General features: G+C 39.8%; 1 protein-coding gene across 1 annotated transcript in view; it reads right to left on the bottom strand.

Moving 5' to 3' along the window:
• The window catches only part of MAOB (monoamine oxidase B), a 53685-nt gene continuing 35274 nt past the window's right edge, over nucleotides 1-18411 (bottom strand). The window contains exons 6-16 of the mRNA XM_069873158.1: nucleotides 17950-18091; nucleotides 16563-16712; nucleotides 15726-15885; nucleotides 14193-14289; nucleotides 13355-13408; nucleotides 8756-8813; nucleotides 7674-7771; nucleotides 6416-6527; nucleotides 4757-4819; nucleotides 4187-4347; nucleotides 1-1186 (exon numbers count right to left, since the gene is read on the bottom strand). Of these exons, the coding sequence (XP_069729259.1) occupies nucleotides 4192-4347; nucleotides 4757-4819; nucleotides 6416-6527; nucleotides 7674-7771; nucleotides 8756-8813; nucleotides 13355-13408; nucleotides 14193-14289; nucleotides 15726-15885; nucleotides 16563-16712; nucleotides 17950-18091 (1090 nt within the window). The 3' untranslated portion in view covers nucleotides 1-1186; nucleotides 4187-4191. The remainder of the gene's footprint in view (nucleotides 1187-4186; nucleotides 4348-4756; nucleotides 4820-6415; nucleotides 6528-7673; nucleotides 7772-8755; nucleotides 8814-13354; nucleotides 13409-14192; nucleotides 14290-15725; nucleotides 15886-16562; nucleotides 16713-17949; nucleotides 18092-18411) is intronic.

Here is an 18411-nt window from a genome sequence, read left to right as displayed (position 1 = left end):
TGACATGACAGTATTTATTGATTCTAATTCAGGTTAAAAAAAGTTCACAGCTGTCAGATAAAAATATCTGCAGAGCCTATCGAAAAGGGAACTTAAGAAGGAAACCAAGGGAGACAGTCACCACAGAGGCACTTGAGAAAATGCTACAGTTATAAAAGGCACAAATTCATCACGCACACAGCATACATATTCCTGCAAATTGAAGTCACTCTTTTTTTTTTTTTCCAAAACACAGAGGCAGGCATCACTGAACACTGACCTGCACATAACCACAGAAGACACACTATAAGCAGCAGTCTATGACAATGCCTACACGATTTGATTGTAGAAATATTTTGAAAGCAAGACTGCTTTGGCCATCTCATTTTTATCTCTATTGAAGAACAGTCTGTAAGATGAAGTTGATGGTGGTGGAGATGGGAGAGGGAATGTTAGTCCATTTAAACAAAGGTCAGGTTTATTTAGGAACACTTGTAATCTGTGATTTAAGTGTGTTTGCTTCTTGCCTGAGAGCAGTGGCAAGTGACAGCAGATGTGCTATTTGGAATCAAGATCACTACCGAGAACAAAAATGTACCAGTAAAAGGAAAGACAAAGGGCTGCCTCAGATTGCACACTTCCTTGTTTTGTCAATTAATTTATACAATTAGCTTTCAAATACTTTGGTTAACACAGCTTCGCATGCCATGACCTGATCTTTGCAATATACTGTTGCTGTCAGAACAGTGGACAAGCAATTTTTTTTGCAAACTCTTAGGAGCCCTACAGACTATGCACGATAACACAAATCAGTCCATAAGAGACAAATGCAATTATTTCTATAACACATTTTATGAAGCTGGTAAACTGCTGGAACTTTCATGATAATAGATTTCTCATCAAACATGAATAAATTAGAAATATAGCACAACTGGCTACCCATTAAACCAGACTTCATTCCTTTCTTTGAAGGGCTGGCATAAGGAACTTTAAAAAGGTAAGCCAGTGCTAACATTTTTTTCCACCCACGGGGAAGAAACTTGATTCTCTACCTACACTTGTAATATTCTCATCGTACTGGCATCCACTTAGACACAAGTGCCACATATTCCTTTTATGTCGAAGACGTCAAGAAAACAGCAGCAAATTCTTCTTTTTAATCCCATAGTGGTAATAATGTCCACATCATAATCACAGAAAGACACATCTGTAAAGACAAAAAGAGTATTCCTAATGCTTCAACTGTCTGGAAGGAAGACAATCAATAGAGACTTTTGAGTGCTAATACAGATGCTGCAATTCAGACCTCCCAGTTCCACCAGATCTGGCTAGAAATCTGAGGGGATCCAAATTTAATTGAGATTTCAAGCCATATCCACTTTTAGCTGCAGCAGAATAACACAGGAAATACTTTGTGGGCTTTTTATCCAATTTTCTTTCACTGTGAAACTAAGAATATGAAAAGTTTATAATTATGTATACTTTTTTTTTTTTAACTGACCAATGTAATGAAAAGCTTTGGTTATGATTCAGTTCAGTTCTATCTATGCCTAATTTCTGTTTTCCTTTGCATTTTCTGTCCTGTGGCACACAACATTTTCTTGTTAGACTGTGAATAATTTCTGCCAGATTCAGGAGCAAAGGAGAGATACATTTTTGATGTGAGTAAACCCAATTTATCTTCATTAGTCTCATAGATTTTTTCCCCTTTAGAGATATGCAGACTATTTCTAGGGCAGAAGCAGGACTTGAATTCCAAACAGCTTTGACAGAGAAATCATCTGCAAATGCAGTAGTTCTTTATATGTTAAGTATGTACTCACTGTATAGCACTAAGAAATATTGGGCCAAGACTTTCAAAATCTCTTCCTTTAGGTTCCTGTGATTATTTCTGGCCTGAGAATTGTCTGAGTCAAAAGCTCTGAACTTACGCAGTTCCCATTCAGCTTTCAGTTCCTAATTAATTTAGTAAAAAAATCACACTGAGAGAAAGCCACGTAGAAGCAATCTGTGGTAGGCAAATGTCCCAGGCAATTAGTGCTCTATGTGATGCAATGAAAAAGGCCATATGTACACTACTGCACTGTTCTTCTGAGTTAAAGATCTTTATGTCTGAAAAGTTCCCCTATGAATTTTAAAAGGCAGTTATGAGGATATTCATTTGTGATAAAATCCAAGCTGCTGCTACAAGAAGATTTTTAACTGGCACATCAAGTTAAAAAGAATGAAACCTAAGGGCCAGAAACTGATGCCTTGCTCACAAATATTACAGCTCTATAAGTAGTTCAGTGGATTTCCATGGGACTATTTGGGGAATGAAGTACTACTCTGCACAAGCGAGATCATATGCTAGCCCAGAATGTCTGCCTGAGACTGGTGATACAGTTCTTCCACTGTATGCTCACACCAGTTATTGAATACATTCCTGTTACACTTCCCTCTATGTTTTTTTTTACTGCAATGTAATTTTTTAACATATAAATCAACTCTAGTTGAAGGGAGAAGTGCAAAAAACGGGCTCAGAAAACTTCCAGACACATAACTTTCTTAAACTTATCTGCACCAAAGCAGAAATTCCTAGAACAAGGTACCCTGATGTTGATGGTACATCAATGCCAGGAATCTAAGGTTTTGGTGGCTGGGTTGTTTTGGTTTGATTTTGGTTTTTGAGTTCTTTTTTTTTTTTTCCCTTTCTTATGACATTGTTTGAAAGATACCAATCCAGGAAAGGCAGAAGCACCTGCATGTGACTATCCTCTATCCATGGTTCTCTTAGATCTCTCGACCATTTAGGTCCTTGATTAGTTACCAAAAGTGCACAGTCAGTACAGTGCAGCACAGCAGGCATAAGTGGAAGTGCTAATCACATCAATTCAGTTGTCTGGAGAAACTGAAGCTCTTCATCAACTAAGTTGTGTTCAGCATGAAGCAAGTGTTGGGCAGCAGACAAAGTTTGTTCTTTTTTCACGCTAATGCTAGATTTTCAAGCCCATTTTGCCCTATCAGGCAAAAGAAACAGCATCAAGGTGTTCAAAGTATAAACATGTAGATGAAAGGAAGGAAGGAGATAAGAAAATCATGTAGAAAAGTTTTTATGGACAGCTTTAAAACTTTCTGGGGTAAACAGAGGTTAATTTGCCATCTTGCAGCAACTTAGCTAAAAGAGAACTTTGGAGGCAAAGAGATGTCAAACAGGGTGAAAAAGCCTTGAAAGGCTGTGCCTGTACCATCACATCAACACAAGATTCCCCCTTCACAGTCAGGTCCAACAGCCTGATGAGCTATGCTCCTGCACACACCAGCTATAGTCTGGAGCCTGACAGTTTTCTAGGTGAAAGAGATCTGATCCCGCACAGGGACAGACTCAACTCGGATGCACAAACTCTGCCTTTCCAGGCAGTGTGAACACAGCTGGTGAACCTGAAATTCAGCTCCATTCCCAAGGGCAGTAAAAACATTGTTCTTTGACTCACTGTCGAGGAAATAGGCTAACTAGAAATGCTAACAACCTACTCGCATACTTTGGATGGATACAGTGAGTTTGATTTGTCCCTTAGGTGCCCCTAGGTGCTGGCTATCTGGGTGAAAATTATAAACACTAGGAAGATCCTCACCCAGCGATTTGCATGAAGCGAGTATATTCTCTAAGCTATGGATTTCTTTTCCCAGTCTACCACACAGAAAGGCTGAAAACCTTTGTTTATGACTACAGATGAAACTGCCTATGAAGACAAAGTTCAAAAAAAAAGCTGCCTGGAGGAGAAGGACCTGGAGGTGTTGATTGACAGCCATCTGAACATCAGCCAGCAGTGTGCCCAGGTGGCCATGAAGGCCAATGGCATCTTGGCTTGTATCAGAAACGGCGAGACAAGCAGGTCCAGGGAAGTTATTCTGCCTCCATACTCACCATTGGTGAGTACAGAGGTATTTTGTCACTTCTGCTCTGAGTTCTGGACAAAAATCTCAAGGTAATAGCGCTTGTCAGGGTATTCAGAAATTCAACAACAAAAAAGTTACTGCTAGAAGTAGGCCTAGGTTCAAGGGGTTCTTTTTGAATATGTATCCCCTTCCTTTATCCCTCCCCTCTAGCTTCTTCTCTCTACTGTTTTTATCTTCTTCTCAATTCTGGTCTGATTTTGGAGACAGGGAAGCACATGCCAAAAAAAAAAAAAAAAAAGCCCTCAGGTGTGAGGCTTTGCTTTGGCACCTTTTTCAGTTCCTAACCAGAAGTCCCTTTTTGTAGACAAATAATCCTGCCACAGCCATAGAAGTGAAGAAAGTGGAAAATCCAATCAGCTTTAGCAGTCCTGGCACAGACGGCAAGTTCCTCTCCCAGAAGGTTGTAGTGATGGGCAAAGCTGGAACATCCTGTGGGGAGAACATCCATTATCAACATAACACCTTCACTGTAACAGGCAGGATGTAAATCAAGAGATTCTCGCAGCAGAAATGGAACTGGGCTGAAGCAGTTCATGTTGTGAAGAAATACAAAATTTTCTGCTCAGTTAAAAGGAAGAGGAAGAGACACAGGGAAAGGATTCAGAGACTAGTTAAAAAGTGCAGATCTTTCCAATCCCACACTATAGAATTGTCAGATGTGTGCCTTTTCTGAATGTCTATCATATTCCTGTTAAGGGAAAGGCAATTTTAATGAGTAAGGGAAAGTTTATTGTGGCTTTGGTTTAGTGAACTTAAATAAAAACAGCCAACAAAATTTTATCTCATCAGCAAACCAGCAGAAAAAAATATAAACCACTTAAACTACAGAAAGACTTACAATTGATTCAGGTTCTGGCTTCCAAATTTCACTCTCTGGGATTTTCCTCATAGCAAACAGTATCTGAAAATAATTAACATCGTCCAGTAAGTATCACTGAAAGGCAAAAAGGGCTGGCTTCAATTTTGTTTTTTTTTAAATGGCACAATGAAGATAACAATTGAGCACATAAATCTCTGCAAATTCAAATTCTAAAGAAAACTCAACCATTGTACAACTCTGGGGAGTTCTGATATTTAACAAGACACTCATCCCAGTGGAAAGTAGAAACAGTAACAGAAAAAAACTCTATGCTTCGTTAGTCCATGTGAGGTATCAGAACTTGAGTAGTCCTATGGCAACAGGGTAGCATATGACTAAGAGTTAAGTATTCACTCCAGGCAAAGTCAAGTGTGCATAAACTAGCTACTGAATGGGCAACCTATAAGGCCAGGAGTAGCTTGGTTTGCAAATTCTACCATGATGTAAGGAGGAGAAACAGGATCCTGTGAATAACAAAAGAGCACCACGTTCAGCCAGAGAAAAACATGAACAAAAACTCCACAGTGGAACAGTAACCATTCATAGTATCAAAGATAAACGAGATTAGCAGGATAACAAACGTTACCTGAAATTACAGTCATGAAAGACAGCAAGATTAACTTCTTGTATAGTAAAATAAAATTGAGGTGATAATAGTAATGCTTTTCCTATCCCAGGCACTTGTAGATTTAACAAGGCTTGCTGTCTTTCTAAATGGGCTTTTATTCTAGGCAAGACTCACAGACCTTATTAACTTTTCAGTACAGGAGACTGAGAAACACCATTGCACTGGATTTTAAACATATCTTCCTTTCACAGGTAGACGAGGAAAGGAAAACATCATTTTTTTTACCAGTCAAACTCTCTGCTTGCCAGCTTCTCTGCTGAGGCTTATGGAGGTTTTGCTGTAATGTCCTTACCTTAGAGAGGTCATAAAGCACTACCTTTGGAGGTTTCAGGGAGAGGTTAGGTATAATCTTCACAAATAGGGCAGTGTAGGGACAGCTGATACCTATCTTTTAGGGCAGGGTTACAGGCTAGATGAACTCTCCAGATCTCTCCCAGGCTGATTTCTGTTCTACAACTGTATTTTTTAGCCACAAGGTTCCCTTTCCCTTCACCATGTAGAAGAAAGGTGAAATTTCTCTTGCTGTTCTGTAAAACAGACATATTTAAGTCCTTGTCCAATGACTTTTTGTAAGGTTGTCTCAATGGTATACCACTATGTCAATAGTATTGCTGGAAACAGTTAAAGGAAGGAACTGGCTTGGTGTGTAGAGCTGCAGAACTGAACTGGTCCTAGCAAGGATAACAGCCATGATCTCTCAGTACAATGACTAACACTTCCATTTGGGGGAAAAATTACTAGGTTAGAATGTGGGATTTCTGTCAAAGGATTTCATTCCTGGGACCAAAGAAGAGTTTGATGAAATAGCCAGAGCCATTACTAAGTATTCCAAATCTAAGTGCAAAACCTTCATCTTTTTTGGAGTCTACCTTCCTTTGCAGGGATTTGCATCAAGATTTCAGAACGGCTGAAGCTGTCAACACTCGGTTCCCATTTCACCTCCAATGAGGTCATCTTTCATTTTCCACAGGACATTTGACAGTGCCCCTGTTTTTTGCTTGCATTTATACCTCTCTGGCTGCTCTTTCTCCAGCCTGTACAGCCCCCTCCATGTATCCGCTCCACTCTGTGGCTGTTTCTGTGCCAGCAAAATAGATCCTGCCGATGGGCTGCCGAATAATCCTGGAGGGGTACAAGCAGTAAGTCGCATCAGCCGCATTAGGAAAAGATAACTGAAATCCTTGGGTTAATATTAGAATAGAAGTATTTTAAATAACACTTAAACAGCACTTAAAGACAGCAACTTTCAGTGAGCTGAGCTGGAAGGGGAAGTCTGCGTTGCGTTTCATTTCTTCCAGTAAACACACCAATGTTCATATTTTCTAAGCATTTACACTGCAATTCTTGCAATGTTATTTCCAGTTGTGAATCTAGTGCTTGTAGGTGTGAAGGACAATCAGCTTGAGAAAAGGCTTATTCTACCTTCAGGATTTGGCCAGTGTGGTAAATACCAATGCTAGGCATTACTGGCAACAGTGTAGCATTCTGAAGTATAGACCCATGACAGCTAAAGAAAAAAGCAAACAAGAAGTAAAAAGGATTTTTTAACCCTATTTTTTGCCAGATTTTTCAATAATTATCATTAAAATTACTTTAAAAAATAATGCCTCCATATGCTGTTCAATACAACTGCTTTATTGCTCCAGGTTCTTTTTAAATTGCGAAAACTTACATTTCAAAATTAGAGCCATGCCACCACATTAAAAGCTATGTACCTGAATCCAATCACTGGTCCGACTAGGAAGCTGTTCTCTTTTCAATAAATCTTATTTTAATGCAAAAACTTATGTTGGAAAGGACTGTACACGATGGCACACTGATTACTATATTAAGCCTTGACTGCAGAAAGGAAAGGAACAGTCCAAAGAAATCACTCATTACTGTCAATGTTGGCAGGAATTAAGTCTCTGCCAGTATTTATTAAAAAACAGCTAAAGATGTGCCAGAAATGGTAACACCAATTTCAAATACCCAATGCCAGTTTTGCAAACAGAGCATGAGAGCTTCTATAGGTCCTTTCCAAGAACCTGGTCAGTTCTAATCAGCAAATAACAAAAGTGAGTAAAACCTGCTAATGATAGTGTACTCATCCATCGTGAAGCCCAACTGAGACAAATGGAAGGTTATAATATCTGCCTAAAATATTCCCTAGTGATCTTAAAGGTATAAAGCAAAACAGTGATATAGGACTTAGGACCCTTTCTGAGGATATTTATTAACTTGGTCTTATGTTAGTGCTCCAAAGCCCACTATATATAGACACTGTACCTTCCATACTGAGTCATTATGCCTGGGGGGAAGTAGGCTGTGTAGCAGCCCCCAGAATACTGCTCTTCACACCAGTTCTTCTCTTCATAATGCACTGGCTGTAAAACAGAGATTAATTCACTCAATGAAAGGACAAAGTCTCAAGGAAGCTAATAAAAAAAAAAAGAACTGAGGGAACAGTGAATAAGAATAGCGCATGATTTGTTGCATGTCAGTATCTGACAAGATGAGCACATTTAACAAGTCTCTTAAAGCAGCATGGATCTGACACGATAAGCCTTAATTTCAGACACTGCTAGGTATTTTTTTAAAAAAATCTAATCTGTGCACTGTAGAACGTAATCTTCTTAATCTGTCAATGTAAATTTATGTTTTGAGCCCAAATTTATGCTTTGAGCCATGTAAAGCAAAATTAACCTCCAGTGTACACAGGTACAATAATTGTAATATGTATATTGGATACAAATATATCTCATTAAAAAGACCAAGTATGGCACTTGCATGGTTATGTGTACAATATAGTTGTGTTTAAAATCATGTAATCTCGAGATTGGTTTCTACAACATTTAACTTTTGTAAAATTGCCCTTAAAGGATAGAGGGCATTGATCACATAAACTAAGTGAGATCACACAAATCCCATCAGTTATTTACGTAACAGGAAGGAGAAAGGAAAGACAAAAAGAAAAACACATGCAGCAATAGATGTTTCTTCTGTTTTAGAAAGAAGAAACATTATGCTCAACATAAACTGAGAGGGCATAAGCCTGTCACATCTGAGAACAGTAGAGATGTACAGTGGTAAGCACTGTGAATGCCACCCATGAAGATGGACAAAAATGTATCCACCTTTTAACTGTTTCATAAGCTCATTCTTGCCCTGACTGTCAAACACAACCCAAGACTTGCCATAATCTCCTCTCCACTCCTCTACAGAGGACAGCAAGCACTCCCACAGTAGGTACATTTTCTGTAACACTACATAGTGCTGTGCCAGAGCAATGCTGCATTCCAGTTTCATTTTGCCCTTCTCCAACACAAAAAGTCTGACAAAAGATGCTGTTGTTTAGACTGTTTGCTTACATGTAAAGCTTCCTCTAATCCCAGAACCTTTGCATAGAGCTCACACAGCCTTGTTTTCCTGCAAGAGAAAAAAAAAACAGATCTCTGTAAGGAAAGAGAAAACCATCTCAAATATGTCCTGGTTTCCAGAGAACAAGTATCAATAACTGCTTGAACCTGAGGTTCCAGCTTTTGGGGATCTATCCTAATTGCTCAGCCTCTGGATCACTAGAAATAACTTGCTCAAACTCCTATGCTGCATTAAGTGCCACTTTTACCAGCAGTTATATAAGCTTTTCCCTTAAGATGCTTCCAGCAGCCCAAATTCCAACATTATCTGAAGTTTGTCTAAGCTATTTGGAAAAGAAGGTAGTGCATTGCACTTTTTTGTCTTGGCACATAGACTAATTTATGGTTTGTTCCTACAAAGATGCACATGTTGATAGCCTGAGGCTCTCAGGGAATCAGTACTTTATATCTATATCTATAAAATATCCTCCTGTTTTGGTTTATGAGTCTATAAATCCATGAGTATACTTCATTCTGTAGCAAACCCCAAGTGCAGATCTGTTTGTTTCTACAATCTTTTGGGTCTTACAGTTTACTGTTAGCCGCACTGCACCAATTGCCAAAACCAAGAAGATCAAGATGAAATAATAGTTAACAACTATGTAAAAGAAACATGCAAACACAACACTGGAAAGAACATTACATCTGGAAGCAAATCTTTTGCTTCACAGAAAGTCATGCTGGGCACAGAAATAGATCAGTCCTAGCTCTGTAATTGTATGGGCTACACTTGCGGCTATGAAAGCATATGAGGAAACTGTATCTATACTGCTGTATGAAGCAACCCAGCTATGCAGAAGCTCAGCTATATCCACGAGCAGCTGAATTGAAAGAATGCAATAGAGAGGAAATTGGGGGGAAAAAACCAAACAGGTAAACCTAAATGGCTTTGAAGAAGGTGTCATCCTGTGCAGACTGGGGCTTCAGTAGGAAGGTGAAAGTTGCTACAGTTCAGAAAGAGCTGTGGCCCTGGTAATTTTGCTGCTGGCAGGTGTCAAGCCCAACAGCAGCAGAGGGGAAGGAAGCAGCCTCTTCATTGTGTCCCACGGCAGAGGACAAGGGTCAGCCTGCTCCAGAAGCAGAAATGCATGGTGACAGTGACTGCCCAGGAGAACTCAGAGAGCTGTGGAATCTATATATGAATATCCTCCTACAGTCGGGGAATACGAGAACCCAGCAACAGCCATAACAAAAGGCAACATTTCCTCCATCTCTCTCTCTCCCCCTAAGCAAGGTGATCACTAACCCCTGCAGACTACCAGTACACTCCCAGGGTCTGAACAGAATAAAGCTATTTTAACAGCATGATCCAGCAAAGCCTTTGCTGAGGTCTGCCCATTACCCTTCACAAATGCCCACCAGCTCCTGCTTTCAGGGCAGGTCAGTAACATCATGGGGCTCCACAGGAAAGTGAGTATTACCTTGGGACCCATCTGCTTCTGCTTCTGCTTCTGCTCCTCCCGGTACCGTGATAGGTATGAGAAAGACCTCTCTAGATATGCCTGTGCCCTGCCCTTTTTTCACACGTGACCTGCAGATCCTCCAGGGAGCCTGGAAATGGCATACCAGAAGCTGGTAGCGATTCTCATGTTTGGTCAGCTGCAGGGCTCCAAGAAGGTTACAAGTTCATTGCTGCTTGTTAACTACATTGCTAATTCAGGTAACATTTGTTTAAGATAGCTGTGCAAAAGAAAATATTAAGCTTTAGGTCAAGGCCATCTTCAGGCTATTAAGAAATTTTGACCTTGGAAGGAATTATTTATCCATAACAAGGTACTATTTGACAGAGAAAACACCATAGAAAAGTAGTTTCTAAAGGACTGAACTGTACCGACAGTAAATCGTCACTGAAGACATTCACTCTAATAAAAGCAATCCTTGCAGATGTGGTGGTCTCTCTGCAACATCTGCACTTTTTGTCCCAGAAAAGTTTAAATAAATATTTGTTTATGAATTTATGGCTAATGCTAACACAGAAGATATGGAATAGGCAGTGAGTAAAATCCTTATTTTTGGCTTTGGGCTCAGCCACCAGCACTAATCAAAAGGAAAGTTACGCCTGAAGCTACCTAGGTACAGTACTCTCAAGGGTCACACTGTGCCTGGTGCAGAAGTGGTGCACATGCAGACACTTACGTCTTCTCCCTGATCTCTTATTCCATGGTGGTGTATAATGCCAACACCTTTGTTGCACAGCTGTGAAAGGTAGGGCTAAATTTAACCACTGCGATTATTCCTTGGCACCTGTCCTGGGAAGACCAGCTGGAAGACAGCAGTGAGTTTTACTCCCTTCAGTCTGGCTTAGGCTGTAAAACAGTTTCCATCCCCTCCCACAAGCAGTGTTCCCAGTCATACTTTAGGATAGCTGCATGGACTCTACAACTCACTCTTCATATACAAGGATCACCTAAAATATAACCCTTTCATCAACAACAGAATACAGGGAGAGCTCAGCTTGTGTTCACAAGCAAACACAGCATCTCAGTGAGACGCATCCTCTACCAGGTGCAACAAGAAGGTGTCCTCAGAAGAAATCCCTCCCTGCAAACATCATAGATCATAGCACCGGTTTAAAAACACAAACTGGTTGCATCATGAGTGTATGCCAGGAAAAGGTCTGGGTTCACACTTTGCCTTTTCCTGGACCCCAGTTTCCACTAGAAGGAAACTTGTGTTCATGTGCAGAAGAGGAGCTGCACTGCAGCCCAGTGGGTTCCTGCCTTGGCTGGATGTGACCAGGACTGCAGGAGTCAGAGAGGCATCCCTGCCCCAGGGTACCTCTGTTGGGTACCAAACCAAGCATATTCCATAACCATTATTTACCAAAGCAAAGTCCTTCCTAGTCTAAGGCTTATTCCTCAAAGGACAAGAGTTCAAAATCCTTTTGCATAAAACGTGGCTGTAGTCAGATAATCATGCTGATGCTTTTAACAGTCAAGGGAAACCAACCTTTCTTTCATGGTGCCCTGCTTAGTGCCAGGATAGGCCTTCCTTACACAGAAAGAGAAGCTGTTCTCAAATACTGGAAATGCTCAGTTACATCTAGTGTATTGACACACAAGATAAGACGCCATTTGGTGTGTCTGATGGCTTAAAATGCCAGGCACACTGGATCTCAGAATGTCTACACTACTTTTATCATCAGTCACCTGCTGGGGGGTCTATCTCAAAGTCTGAGTGCTGAGGAAAAAGGCTACTTTGTCCATTCCTGCCAAAGCTAGAAGTGTCCTGTGGTATCAGGCTGTCATTTGAAAAGACTGGGGTATTAACAACCCCATTTATACCCATTAGCCCTAGACAACTAAACTGCCTGCAAAGCTAATCTGAGATGGCTACATCTTCCCTAGTCAGACTAGCTATTATTGTAAAAATGTTTACCTGGACAAAGTATTCCTAGTGGCATGCTTTCAATATCAATGTATTTTCTTGATATCAAAATATGGTTCTGCTCATATCCACACTCTCTACTTGAAGCTTTAATTTGATCAGATATTGTTAATCACTGCGATGGAAGAAATTCATATAAACAACAGTAATAAACAAAAGAGCACTACTGTATGCAGAGATTTGTTTCAACAAGACAGTAAAAGGGACCTTCATCTGTGCCCGAGGGTCATTTCTTTTCCCGTAACTGAGGGTGAAGAGCTGTAGGCTTTTTGACCCATTCATGATGCTGAGGTCTTGTTCATGGCAGCTACATCAGCCTCAAGGTTGCACTAAGTTACTGACTCTAAAAGAACACTCCAGGATGACAAGAAAAAAAAAAACAAACAACCAAGCATAGTCCCTTCTGACAGGCTTCCAAGGAGTTCAGTGTGCTTACAGGAAGCCAGAGTGGTAGCAGTGGGAAGCACAAGACTGGCCCTGGACCCTTTTCAGTGAGGGCAGCAGAGTATCTACATTGCTTTCATAATCAGAAGCTTAGAGCAGTCCTTTTGCTAGAGTCACATAAGCAGAACAGCCCTGCTTAAATATGAGAACCAGGATACCAGAGATCCCACCAGCAGCAGGCTGGGAGCACAAGAAGATGGGAGGGGACACAGCCGGGATATCTGACACAATCTAACTGACCCATACCATAAGTTCAGCATAAAAAGCTGGAGAAGAAAGAACAGATGTTCAGAGTGATGGTGTTTGTCTTCCCAAGTGACCATTACACATGAGAGACCCCTACTTTCCTGGAGAATGCTGAACACCTGCCTGCTGATGGGAAGGAGTGAATGAATTCTTTGTTATGTTCTGCTTGTGTACACAGCTTTTGTTCTACCTATTAAACTGTCTTTATCTCAACCTACAGGTTTTCTCACTTTTACTCTTCCGATTCTCTCTCCCCATCCTGCCAAGGGCAAATGAGGGAGTGTCTTTGTGGTGCTTAGTTGCCAGCTGGGGTTAAACCACAACAGAGATCATCTCCTTGAGGTGACGTGTCTTGTCTACTGTCTCAAGGTTACAGACAACTTCTTTGAAATTCAGGATTTTTTTTCCTGCTCTAGTGATTTATAACAAAAGTTTGACTCAGATTCTATGCAGATCTGCAGTGTTTGTACTTACCTTTCTTCTTTTGTGAGACCTGTCAGTCTTCTACACTTCCGAGCAAGAATGAAGCTGTATAAAAAATAACAAAACTACAAATCATTTACTTCCATTATGTTTCTACATTTTATGCACTGTTTAAAATGCCAGTGCCTTACAATAAACTTCTGTGATTCACAGTATTAGGTTTTGGGTCTCTATCCAAAATATCCATTTCGATTCTCTGCCTAAAGTTATATGAGCTCTGCCTGCTGCTTGCAGGACTCATTGTGGAAGGAAGCACCCCATGATGCAGGTTAGAATATTTGTATGGGCTGTTTCCGAATGACCTTAATTTTATACAGTATTGTGTGCAGGCATACAACTACGAGAGGTCAAGCCTGGGATTGAACTGGAAATTATTGCTAAATAAACATTCTAAAACTAATCATACTCTTTGGGTCTTTATAAAGGCAGAACAAAACAAAACATAATTCCAGAAAATGAATTTTCATTTAAACAACTGAAAGATTTTAGGGAAGGAAAATATTTAGAGAAAATTTTAGATTTCTGTTATCACCTTCTTTTTTCTCCTCCTTCCTTTCCTCTTCTCAAATTTTGTACTTTGCCATGCAAAAAGGCAAAAGGTGACAGTGAAAAAAAGTAAGATTTCTTTTTTTTATTAGCAATTATATCATAGAAACAACTTATCTTGAAAGAAAAAATCATAGATCATAGAACACATTCACTACTCACTGAAAAACTGAACTATTTAACTATTTTCAAGTATTTCCCTTCAAAAGTAGCAAGTTTTCCATTTCAATTATTGCCTCTAAGACAAAATGAAAAGGCATTCATTAAATACTTTGTCTCTTACCCTATTATGGCAGGAAAGCTGCCATCAGACTTGGTATCATCAAGTGTTAGACCAATTGCAGCATCCTCGTCTTCAATGATCATGGTACCACAATACCCTGTGTCAACCACAAGGCAGAAAAGAAGTTAGGATCCATGCATCCAAATGCAGGAACGAGCTTCCAAGAAGTGGTGAAATACTCAGAACTTGAATTCTAAAAGCCCTAAACAACCTGATGGAAATTCACCCTGCTTTGAGTAAGGCACTAAGCAAGATAACATCCAGCGGTCCCTCCCAATCTCTATCATTCTCCAATGCCATGAATGTAATATAGGGAGAGATGAAAACAAAGGAAAGGAGAACTAAAAAACCCAAACAAGTAAAGAGATCCCCACTGAGTGACAAAGATTTGCACACAGCTCCCTTGCAGTGTAGTGTTCTCTTGGCTCAGAGAATAACTAGATCATCTCTAGAAGAGAAAATTCAGATCTGAGATGTGCTCACTATTAATCCTTTTGAAGCATCTTTAAAATAGGAAGTAAGTTAGGGAATTTTCTACTTTTGAATTCATGATAGAAAAAAATATTCTGCAATTTAATTAGCAAGGTCATTATTAATTGCACAGAAACAGATTTCTCTCAGATACTAAAGATGTTCAAGTGCCTCCAGCACAATTGTTTCCGTACTTGGTACTTACGTCAGATATAGGAGATACTAGTACATTCTTTTGAAAACACAACTGTTCTTAAAAGAAGAGTTCGAAGAAAATTAGTTGTTCTTAAAAGAAGAACAATGGAGTTACCAAAGCATAGTACATAAAACTATGACTTCTAACAGGAAACAGGAGTCACCCCTTGTCAATCCATCCCAAATCTAAAAGCCAGAATATGCCAGGATCCAGAGCTCTTAAAAGCACTCAAAGAGATGAAGGGTGGATGACATTTGTAGCCAAACACAGATGTGGACTCCTTATAACCAGTGAAGTGAAATGAGTGCTATTACATTGCAGATTGTCTTAGACTCAGTTAGATCTAAATGAGATCTGAGGAATCAAGATGGAAAGATCCAGTATGTAAAGGGAGTGCAGGATGGCTAGCCCAGCTGGGGATCTCACATTTAAGATGTGAGGACATCTTAAATTAATCCTGCCCAACACATCCAGAAGGGAGAGTTTTCACAGTCTGATAATCGATGAGTAAAACTTTTCTCCAACACATATCACTTGCACCTTTAGATTACTGTACAAGTGGGAGAAAGTCACCTTGTACCCATGTGCTACTGAAGGAAAAGGACAGGACAACAAAGAACAATCAAGGCAATAAGCAACAAGTATGAGTCCTCCCTTTATACCTACTTCCTTTTCCTTCTCCCATCCACCCTCTCTTTCCAACCAGACTCTCAAGTTTCTCAAACAGGGAAACACAAAATCAGCATAGAAGTGTATGAAGTCTGCTTCTAAGGTCCAGCATCCTTTAAACACAAAGTCTACTCCATTACCAAATACCCTCTTCCCTCTCTCTGCCATTACTATTCCCTTCAATTAAAACATAATACCCTTCTTCCTCCAGAAAGTTTCCTTATAGTACACGATGCACTTGATGACTGAGCCCATGGGAATTCGGTTGATGAGCTGGTTTCTCAATGGGGGCAAAGGCGGGTTGAAATGAATCTTCAGACCAAGAGCTGGGGGAATGGCACTGATCACATATTTGCCCTGGAAAAGATATCATACATAAGCCATATACATTCTCCACTACATCATTCTACGTATATTACTCTAATAATTTTGGCAGGCATCTGGGGAAGCTGCAGGGTGTATCTTCTGAAGCAATTTTGGCATTTTGCATAAGAATTGTAAATGTGAACCCTCACAAAAACCTGGTTGTTAAACAACAAAAAAGCATTATATAAACAGCCATCTGTTCTAATGATGGGTGGTTGCTCTTTCCCCAGTGCTTGAGAAAAAAGCCAGAGGAGAGATTTTCTGTTTTACAGCAGTCCATCAGTCTCCCATCTGGTCTCCTCTGTTACAACTTCGAAGTAAAGCCCAAAACATTTTTCACAGAAAGTTTATTACTAAGCTACATTTTTGTCTTCAACTTACAGCTATCCTTTGATCTGGAAGATAACTGAATACTCAAAGAGATGCTAGGGAAGCAAGAGTTAGAATATTCACTATGCTTTTCTGGCATCACTTCAAAAGCTCTATCATTGCTATTACTCATAGATAATTAGAAAGTGGGACTTTATCTCATGGTCTCATCTCTGCTACATTTTTCTACAGAATTTTGGACAGGTCAAGAAGGAAAAGCTAATCTAGCCTTTAGCTAATCTGGCCTTTTCTAGCCATCCCAGCACAAACAGTTGTTTAAATGTTAGAGGTTTCATTACCTCATATAATGCATGATCTAAGGTTTCCACTATGACACTTTCACCCGACTGGTCGATGCGGACAACTGGCTTCCTCAGCTTCACCCGGCTTCCCAGGCGTTCCATCATTTTCTCACAGATCTGGCCAGCGCCCCCAACAAACTTCCTCTCCTGAAACATATAAATCTACAGCTTGGCAAAACAGAATCAGCGGTATGATGCATGTGAAGCATATATCATGACAAAAATTTTGCTTGGCATTCAGAATAAATCCTGCTTTTCAGTTGTTATCAAACCTTCTCATAAGGAAAGTTCAGCAGTCTCACTTGGAAAAGTATTCAAGTTCCTTTCACTTTCAGTGAACTCAAAATACTTTCCATTGTTGACCACCACCCAAAACTAGAACGATCAATAACCTCATAAGAAAATCCCTTCTCGTGTGGTCTCCAAATGTATTTATTCCACAGGCCTGTGCAAACCAGCAAGACTTCCAAAAAGCACTTAAACTTTTAAATCTTTCTCTGATTTCACTCCTATCTCTGCAGAGGTCTGTGCATCAGAAGCAGGAACCCTGAGCCTCAAAATAACTAATAAGGTATAAGAAGTGACATAGCGCACATGAAAAATGTACCCTGCAGTGTGTAATCTAACCTAACTTAAACTCAAATCACTTGTTACATAACACAGAATTCAAATAATATTTTACACAATGTATATAAAGTTAAATAATTATTGCTTATCTATGCATATTTATGCATTTTAACATGTTTTAACATATTCTTCATATTTTTAGTTACTTATTTATGATTAAACAATTTGCATTTCTCAATACTTTCTTGAAGTGCAGAAGCAGCACTAATGTATAAATTTTCAAACATTTCAGAACGACACCATATTCAAGCAGGGGTATTCACTTTCTTCAGACTGATTCTAAAATCTTAATAGTTTTAACCATGGGAGCTACTATCTTTAGGAACACAATTCAGGGTTACATTTTCAGTATTAATTCAGAGCATTCTGCACACTCCTGCAGCTGGCATTGCCATGCTCATCAAGTGCTTCTGAAACGGTAAGGCTGGCTTCAGGATCATGACAGAAAGAAACATAAGTAATTCTTCTTTTTTTAAGGTGGAAAAGCAAAATATGTTCTATAATCAGAATCCAAAAGGAAGCCAGAGTCAGGAATTCATACAAATAGTTTTCCCTGGGGAAGTGCCTTCAGCACAGGAATATCCTTCAACATTAGTTTTGCAAGATACAGATTAACGTATAAATGAATAGCGCTAGTTATCAATGTGCTACTGGCTCAAAATCATGGATGTCTCAGCTGGTCTCTAAAATAAACAAATGAAATGATGCAGTTAAAACATGGTCTGTCACGAACCACAGAAGCTGCAGCTGACAATACCTGCCCTCCATTGGTTGTTGAGAATATCCTCGCTGTCCCTCCACATTGCTTCACATACCACAAAAACCAAAGGGCAGAGACCTCGTGGGGTTCAGAAGTGACATCCACATTCACAAACAGAGTTGCAAAACTCTTGGCAGCACTGCAGCAAAGACAAGAAAGGGAGTTAACTTGACAGCTGAAGAAGGGTGACAATATTGGTTTTCAGCAGGGGAGAGATTGTCTTTGGCAACTTCTTTAACTGAGGGCAAAGGATTCACTAATTCCAGTTGAAATAGGACATAATATTAATTCCTTTTATACAACATTTTCAAGCAAATCTGCAAAAAACTGCTAATTCAGCACTGCTGTATTCTAGAAAAACTAAGGCTCCAATAGGCACAACAGCCAATGTCACATTATGCTACTAATACAAAGTTACTTTACCACTCTAGACTTGGGATTACAGGAAGCAAGCCCTCC

Source organism: Phaenicophaeus curvirostris, chromosome 1 (genome assembly GCF_032191515.1).
Source record: "Phaenicophaeus curvirostris isolate KB17595 chromosome 1, BPBGC_Pcur_1.0, whole genome shotgun sequence".
NCBI classification, from domain to species: Eukaryota; Metazoa; Chordata; class Aves; order Cuculiformes; family Cuculidae; genus Phaenicophaeus; species Phaenicophaeus curvirostris.
The sequence above is the reverse complement of the archived record's forward strand: the minus strand, read 5'-3'. Positions and strand labels throughout refer to the sequence as shown.